Raw genomic sequence first — 9,313 nt, 5'->3', positions numbered from 1 at the left:
ATGAACAACCCCTGTTTAAGTAGTATGAGTCTTGTGGGACACACAGCAATAATACCCAATAAATAGTGTAGTTTCATCCCTACTTTTTTCACTCATAATGCACTTAATAAATGTACTTTAACTAGTATAAAAGTGATTTTTATTGTTGTTTACTTTCTTACCTTTTAAAGTGAGAGAGACTGTTTTATTTTGATTTCTCCCAGTTAATTTAACCCAGATGTGGTGAAGAGGGCACATGCTTCATTGCTTGCTGCTTAGTAGGAGATAAAGTTTAGAAGGCTTAAGCTGATGTTAAAAAGTCTTTTTAAAATGGACTGTAGGCACCTACATCTGGTCTATTTTAACAGCAGCAGAGCAGTTAAATTGCTGTAGAAATATTAGGCAAATATTGGAAATTATTATCATTCGGAGTAGGCAAACATGGAGAATCAGCTGCCTTCCATGCAATTGCAGTGTCAAGGACAAACTACAACAGCAGCTATCAGGAATTTGCAGCAACATGATACATTTAAGATTAATGTCTCTCAGGCAGCTAAACTAAACTAGTGTGGTTATATTGCATTCTCTTGTGTATGAAAGAGCACTGTATAGCTTTATCCATGTTGGGCTATGATAAAGTTGTTTGTAACGAGCTTTTCAAAGTGGTGAGCTGAGGGAAATGAAGAGTTCAGCTCTTTTTCAGGGGGTTAGAGATTTAAAGGCTATATAAAAGAAAGTGATTCCAGCTTTGAAACCTCCTTAATAGTTATTAGTATTCAAACTACTTATGTGAGGACAGCATGCACAGCTGCTACTTAAATAAGTGATCTTTCTGGGTACACTGGCTCTTTGAACATTAGGTTCCTTTTTTTCCCACATTTTCCTTTGCTCCTAGCTGAGGAGGCCCATTGGGTTAGGTTTACTGGCACTGACAAAACAGTGTAATTCATGCTTTCTACGTCACCAGAAGGACTCTTGTTGTTCTGATTCATGTACTTTCCTGAGAAAGAAGGATCTGAGTCCAGATGAAACGCTGAAGTATCCCGGATGGTTTCTGCTGGTGCTGCCCCTCCCAAAGGCATTACCACAAAGGGCTTTCCTATGGATTTCAGAACCTTGAGCCTCAGAGTTATTGAACAGTGATGCCAGCTTGTAGAAAAAATATTTGCTTTCTTTCTTTCTCAATCCTTAGTCTATTTGTTTTCTTAAACCTCTGCCACTTCACAAAGGAAAGTAAATCTAAAGAATTAGTAATCCGTAACACTGGATGATGTTTTAGATCTCTTATCAGCTTCTGTTGTTTAAATATAATCTGACTCATGGTAGAAAAAAAGGGTACTGAAACATATGTTTCTTTGGAGGCTAGGTAAAAGATAATAATTTATACAGCTTTTCCCCATCTTAACCCATCACAAGCCACATTTTCTTCATTGCACACTTCCCTGAATGGACAGAGATATGTTGCTGGTGGGGTTTAGTGACTTCCCTACTTAATGACTGCAATACTTATGTAAATCTTTGATGTATAAACTGTGTTAGCTGCAAGAAATAATAGTAATTTGCTATAGCTTATAAAGTTGCTTGAATATTAAAGTATGCATGAATTCATATACAAATGATATAACAAAGTGGTATTAACCATTACAAATGTTACAGACTTGCCGAAAAACTGAATCTATAGGAGATGCTATAGGACATGCTGAATTCACAGAAACTTGGACTACTGATCACTTAAAATGTTTCTTCTCCAGTCTAGGTTCATTAACTTCATCTTGACACAGCAGAAGCCTCTCAGAGCTGTAGCCACCTCGGAGCTCAGCTGCCATTCGGAAACGGAATTACCCGTGTATTGACTGTGCCAAATTGGTGCCTGTGCCATTCCAAGGATGCGACAGGATTCCGAAATAAGGTAGGGAACCTGCAGGATGCTACCTAACCCTTCTTCACTTACATAACACCAGTTGTTTTCAGCTGCTTCCTTGAGACAGTATAGAAGTAAATGTTTCAGCTGGAATGATTAGAGGTTTTATAAAATGACTCCATCTGCATTGAAATCCTTGTTGCACACCAAGCAGGGGAATGTTTTGAATCTGGGTCTTTGGGTAACAATTGTTAAAGTTAATCATTTGGTAAAGGGACATCGATATCTCCACAATTTGCTTGTCCTGTTCTTATGTATATATATAGATAGATATATGTATACATAGCTCTCATTCTGGGAAATCATAAGACAACTAGGCCAGCTACAGAGACGACAAAAAAAGTTTAGAATTCTGATTATCAAAGCAGACTTTATCTAGAAGGCAACAGTGCTTTCCCTAATTTATAAGAGCACCTTTCCTTCAATGAAAGCTACTGGTGAGCACATATCATTTTTACTCTTTTAAAACAAGAAGAATCTAGTTACGATATCAACTAGATTTATTGCAAGTGTCTTTCTTTAAATTTCTGTATCTTTTGTATGAGTATATAAAGCTGGAGTTATATGTTCTCTTCAAGATTGGGTTTTTTTTTTCCATTAAGAATAGAAATTAGAAAGCTTGCTTTCTGTTCTTATAAAAGGAAAAAAAAGAAAGGTCTCGGCCCTTAATATTGTTCTCGGTCTTTGCATAACAAGTGTGTAAGGAAAATACACAGGAAAATCATTCGTGCCCTACTTATGCAGTCTCCACTTCAGCACTTTGGCATTTAACAAGCAGCACACTATAAAAAGGGGACTTCTGAGAACTTCTCTTTCATTTCACTTTGAAACTGAAAGGTAAGCTGAATTTGCTTTTTATAAATAATGAGGACTTCAGCTAGATGGCAAACCTGTTCCTTTTCTTCTGTGGTTGTATTTGCATTTTTTAATTACATTTTCTTTTATTACTGTTTTTGTACTTTGCTTATATTAACAATTCTACTAGATGAGGAGATGCCTGAAGGACACCAGATTGCAGTGACTGATGAAGGTCATTAAACCTGAAGAGTTGTTTTTCCATCTTACTATGTGACTGATCAGGACTCTGACTCTGCATCATGATCCAATTATGAGTTGAATGCGGTAGTCATTCGAATGTCATTCACTGATTGATCAGCATCAGAGGAAGAGTACCTGATGTAATTACATTTCCTTATCTCAGGAACAAGTATTTCTAACCACCTACAGCAGGTCTCTGTTAGAGACTTCAATAGTCTGTTCTCTGGAGCCAGTGGCCTGCAACTGTCAGATGTCTGAGGTCCAACCCACAAAACTCCCCGATGCTTTCAGTACACGTGTGTTCTGAGGTGCTTTTCATGTTCTCACAAAGAGTGAATGTTCTTGACAGTAGGGACAGAAATCTGTGCAGCTTAAACAGATTCTGTGCACAGTTTAACTGCTAAAATTTATGGCACAATTGAATAGTTTCGTGATCAAGAGCGTTTTCTTCTGCGCTCATTTCAGTGAGACATTTCTCTGTACAAATACATGTGAACTTTGCCCTTACAAATAGCCATTTTTGAGGTGGATTTATAATGAAGCCAAAAGCCTACAATAGAGTCAATCTGGAAGACAAAAAGCACACTTCAGTCTTTAAAGCACTCTCCAGTGTGTTAATGTATTTCTTAGGGAATTATTCCCTGACAAACATGTTCTTGACTCTATTTTACAGCTGCCCGGAGCAATCATGTTGTCCTGTTCATTCTACGTGGTCGCAGCAGTAGCAGCTCTTCTCGGGTCCTGCCATGCAGAGGAAAAGTGCGCAGGAATACCCGGGCTGCCGGGTGCTCCCGGGGCTAACGGGCTGCCTGGAAGGGATGGAAGGGACGGTCTGAGAGGAGAACCAGGGCCACCAGGTAACTGCAGTGCTTGTCTTCACTCTACTCCACATGTACTAAGGAGGAGTACAGGAAGGAAAGAGATGTCTTGTTGTACATTATCTTTTCACTTAGACAAAGTAAGGCAATAGTACTTTTATTTCAATGCCTATGGGTTGCCAGTTCCAGTAGATTTACAGAGTGATTTTTTTGCTCTGTAATCAGTTGTCACCTATTTGCAGTCCAAGCTAACAACTTCCTGTTTTGCAACAAATCTCTTGTGATGAAAGCTGCAAGAAGAAAGACCCTCAACACAGAGGAGCAAGAAGAGGGAAGAACGGAACGGAGGAAGTGATCAGTTTAATTTTTCTTTCTGAAAGATAAGATTCTTTTCTGGTCAAAGAGAGGAAATGAACACGTTATAAATACTTATATATATATATATTTAAGTATCAATCTATATATGCATATATATGAATATATTAAAGTATCAATAAATATAAGAATTGATATACTTTATATGTATTTATCAATATATTAATAAATACATATGTATGTATATCCAGTGCTCTTATTTTCACAGCAGAAAGATTTTTTTAAGTATGAAGAAAATATTATTCCAATAAGTAGGAGTGTAATTAAAGAGCTTCTGATATGTTTTTACAGTAGTGGAAGGCAGCATTTGTGATAGCAGTCTGGTAAGGAACACACCTTAACCTTGTATAATTTTATCTCCAGAAAAAATGCTTTTTCCAGGTCCTGAAGGTCCCAGAATATGCATCTATTGGAAAAATATATATATAAAATCATTTTATTTTCGTGCTTCTCTTCCAGGTCCCGTAGGACCCCCTGGAGGTGCAATGGGGCCTCCTGGAAGAGATGGACCTCCTGGACCTCCAGGGCTCAAGGGAGAGCGAGGAGAGAAAGGGGAAAAAGGCAACACTGGACCACCAGGTAAAAAAGGCTGATTTCTGTGTAAAGGCTCTCTGTTGAATGCACTGTTATTGGGTCAAATATTGCACTTTAGAGTCAGTGAGAAACACATAAGACAACTCTAAATGTCACCAACATTCTGGGCATCTATATTCCCCTCCATTTTAGATGTGAGCAGTGGCAACGCAATCACACGAGCACCCTCATGACTTCCTTCTGCATTCAAGTCTGCTGTTGCCAGTGGCTGTTTGTATGAAAAAAAGCATCTACCTTGGCCATCAGTGCTGGATTAGCTGTACATGTTTCACACAATGGAGGGTGCAGAAACCCTCCTATACTGGTGTTTACGGTTCACATTAAAGTAGGATCCCACTGTAAAACTACAAAGGATCCATTAAGCTGACTGAAAGTGGTACGAGCTGAATTCTGTTTGATGCCGTAACACAAGTTCCCTCCCCAAGCTCTCCTTTGTGCCTGGTCAGTAACAATCACTGGAATGAAACAAATTCTCTTTGTCAAAGACACAGTCAAACACACTATCTTAGCATCTTTGCACTTTCACAGGTATGTCAGAAATGTGAGCCTGCAACCTAGAAATATGCATCCCATTTCTCTCGCAGCTTTTCCTAGGCCTCCTTTATCTATACGTGAATTATCAGCATTTTAGGGGTGGGGTGGGTATTAGGCATATAGATTAACTACCCTGTGAAAAAGTAATGGGGAAATAATTGTTTTCCTCTAGGTGATGCAAGAGAAGCATGTTATGCATGAGTTAGCTTTCTAAAGTGATTAGTTTTGTTCAGTGAATTGTTCCTCTCAACAGAGCCTGATTTTGGCTTGATTGTATAACTTTTTTTTTTCTTTCTTTTTTTTAATCTGTGTAGGTCTACCTGCTTCTCTTGACACTGAATTAGGAAATGTTTTAGCAAGTTTAAAACATCGAATTGGCAGACTGGAAGGCGGTAATGTTTCTGTTTTTACTGTTTTAGTTCACAAACAATTTTAAAAGAAAGACTGCGCAAAACATTTATAATTTTTCTATTTTTCCTGGCTCAGAGATGAAGCAAAACTTGGCACTCTTTCTGAAGTGCACACAAATAAATAGGGCTGATACCATATATAAGGAAGTGGTAGTGGCACGTCCTTGCTTATAGGCAGTGATGGCAGATGGTTGCATGCAACATAATATACTAACTAATGAGTTCATAAAATTTTGAACAGCTTCTTTTCTGTTCATCCTTTCCTTCATTTTCATTTTCTTGCCCTCATCACTTTCTTCTTCCTTTCACTTCACAAATTTTAATTTTCTCCTCTCCTCTTGATTTTTCTTTCTTCACTTTCCCATCACTATGCCAGAGGAAATAAATAAATAAATAGATAAATAAACCTAACTAGCTCTTTCCTTTTCTATTTTTAGTGCTTACTTTGAATACAAAAATAACAGAAGTAGGAGAGAAAATACTTGCCAGCAATGGGAAGGAAGTTAATTTTGCATCTGCACTAAAATCCTGTGAAGAGGCTGGAGGAACTCTTGCAACTCCCATGAATGAGGAGGAAAATAACGCTGTTTTGGGTATTGTAAAGCAGTATAACAGATATGCTTACTTAGGCATTAAGGAGAATGAGACTTTAGGTCAGTTCAGCTATATGAATGGCATGCCTGTGAATTATACCAAGTGGCACCAGTATGAGCCAAATGGCAAAGGGAGAGAAAAATGTGTGGAGATGTACAAGGATGGAAGCTGGAATGACAAAAATTGCAACCTGAATCGCCTCACAGTCTGTGAATTTTAAAAAATGACATTTCAGCCACCTGAGAATATGAAGAACATGAAATATTGTCTCAGCTTTGAACAGTAGAATTTCTGCAATTTTTCAATGCCAGAAAATGTTAAATGAATCATGTTATGTTTTTTGTATCCTTTAAAAATTGCACATGATTAACTTAAATGCATCAAATTAGGCACATTAGAATTATCTCTGTTATAGAGGGTTGGAAATAACTCAGAGTTCATGGTTTATGACAGACACTGTCTCAAGGTGTTGTGCCTATATAGAGATTAGAGGGAGATTCCTGAGTCAAAGGTTTATCTTGGAATATTAGAAAAGTCAGACATTAAAATATTCTTTTGCTTCACAGTGCAAATACTTCCAAGCATTTATTTTTGCTTTGAGAGAGAGGCACTGTGGCTGACCTCACTGTAGCAATGATGGGCTCGGGATTTGTACATCGCTTTGAAATGCAGGGCTTGTGTTATGCTGTATCAAAGTGTGCGTTGATAAATTCAGCATCCGTATAGTAAAGGCACCAATTACAGCTCATTTTCCTAGTTAAATCAGAAGGTACTGTCTATAAAACATCAGTTAAACATTGCATTTTATCTATGTAAACATGAAAAAGTATATAAAACATTAAATGTTGCATTTTGTCATTAAAAGATTACATTCCCTCACACTACCTCTCTCTTGAGTTTTCATTATTTAGTAACATCTAACAAGCAAACCTTCTTTAATCGGTATTTGTCTTTCAAACATACAGCTGCTTTTTTTTTTAGAGCAAGATGATTAGCTAGCATAAGCAGATATCATGCTGGAGAAAGAGCCCTAAAATTCCTATACTCACGTGGCCTTTTATGATCCAATCCATTTACACAGATCTCCAACAATATTTGGGGTATCCTGTTCAATCGGCACTGATGTATTTCAGTTATATCTCTGCTTACAGGATGACTATACAAAAAAAAAATTAAAAATTTTTAGTGTTTTAAAATCTCATAAATGACTTACCAGAATGTATCACCCGGCTTTAAATAGATCAGCACTTCAAAACATTTTGATCATATTTTTTGAGTCTAAAGCTCATCTTTTATCATGTCAGCAAGCAAAGATTGTAAGCTAGGTTTCCAAGTTCAATTCTTTCTTCCTAAACCATTAAAATTACCAAAGCAAAAACAACCACAAAAACAGACAGACCCATGCTGCTTAAAAATAAAAAATCCACCTTCCTCTTATGTTGTTGAAAAGCTGCTAGGCAGTAGTTTCGTCTATATGGTCTGCAATGTGATTGGTAATGCCACTAAACTTTTCAGTTATTTTCATAGTTATAGCATCATACTCCTTTCTTCTTTTTCTGTGCTTTAGCATTCCCTTTATACCATTCCGAAGTGGGCCTCCTTGTTCTGTGTCCAAAATCCTGACTATATCTCATGTATAAAACAACATATATCAAAAAGAATGTCCCTCAGTTTCCTGCCTTCTCTTCAAACAACTGTGCCAACTTTTCTTTTTGCACATGGTCTTTTGTTCCCTAACTTCAATGGACTGAAAGTTGTCCAGGCTCAACTGTCATACATGGACAAAATAAAGAATATTTTCTAATAAAAGGTATGGTATAGATACTCTAGGAATTCACTGATTTTTCATTAGATTTTTATGTACTTTGAAAATTTAAATTTGGGTGAGGATATAAAAAAAAATTAACTACCTATTTACCCACTGAATCCAATGTTATCATTGTGCTTATTCTTTTCCATTCCATCGAGGAGCAGAAAAAGTAACCTGCATACATTATACACAAGGTAAATGCTAGCTACAAGAATAACATAACTCAGTTTAAATGACATTTAAAATACTTGTAAGTATTATTTTCAGTAAAAGAAAAAAATCTAACTTATGAGTTTATGCATTAATGAAGCCCTTTTATAAAATGGAAAAAAAAAACCCTGGGTCAAATAGAAGCAGAACAAATTGTTTCTCCGTCTGTTTTAAAAGCTAAATGAGTTTGATAAAATCTTTCCTTAAAAATACATCAAGCAAAAATAATTGCTGGTGCATCAGGACACCAGGCACAAGACAATTGGATTTTTTTTTTATTAATTTATAATACTTTGCTACAGCAAAACAACCTAACAGCAGGGCTTTTCAATTCAGACAATAACTTTTTTCTTTTCTCAGTGTTATAAAAACAGATTTTGAGAAGCAGGGTCTTAGAGCAAATAAAATGTTTAGAAGCTTTCAGTCCTGTGTTATCTTATAACTATGTAATTTGATTAGGTGTTTTAGCTTATAGCTGTTTGCTATGAGTAATTTGTGCATTCAAACCCTCTCATATCCCCTCATAATCCCGATTGCATGTAAGGAAATTGACCTTTCTAAAGTAGCTAAATAAGCTAAGTACAGCCTTGGTGGCCTTTTGATTTTTGTGGAAAAAATGTTAAAAACAAGCCTCACAGTTCTTGGAAAACTATTTTCTAATTCAACCCTAAATGAACATAATTGATAGGACAGGGTCATAGGGCTACCCTATCTTGTATAAATCATGATCAGTACCTCCTTTATATATATGTGTGTGTGTGTGTGTGTGTATATGCAGTTTTATTTTGGTTTGTTTTTGTGTGTGTGTATCTGTGTTTTAATATACTTCGCTTCCAAATTAAATACAGACATTTGTCATTTGTTCTTTTGTTCTTTTCAGGAAGAAGTACTTAATGTCGCAACATCCTAGCAGTGCAGTGAGTACCACGATGGATAAAGGTTAATCCTGCATTTTACATTAATGGGGGGACTTACACTAGCAAAAGAGTAAGTGGAAAGGGGAGAAATACTTTCCATCAGGAAATTTGAT

General features: G+C 36.6%; 1 protein-coding gene across 1 annotated transcript; it reads left to right on the top strand.

The window, feature by feature from the left end:
• The first annotated feature begins 3,586 nt into the window (after positions 1-3,586).
• Positions 3,587-6,568, top strand: LOC104569109 (pulmonary surfactant-associated protein A). The gene is made up of 4 exons (XM_010216066.2): positions 3,587-3,795; positions 4,591-4,710; positions 5,574-5,651; positions 6,107-6,568. The coding sequence occupies exons 1-4, from the start codon at positions 3,627-3,629 to the stop codon at positions 6,481-6,483; spliced, it is 744 nt and encodes a 247-aa protein (XP_010214368.2). The 5' UTR covers positions 3,587-3,626; the 3' UTR covers positions 6,484-6,568.
• Positions 6,569-9,313: the final 2,745 nt, after the last annotated feature.

Source organism: Tinamus guttatus, unplaced genomic scaffold (genome assembly GCF_059628265.1).
Source record: "Tinamus guttatus ecotype Peru unplaced genomic scaffold, ASM5962826v1 Tinamus_guttatus_pri_ptg000246l, whole genome shotgun sequence".
Lineage (NCBI taxonomy): Eukaryota > Metazoa > Chordata > Aves > Tinamiformes > Tinamidae > Tinamus > Tinamus guttatus.
This window is presented reverse-complemented; position numbering and strand designations above follow the sequence as displayed.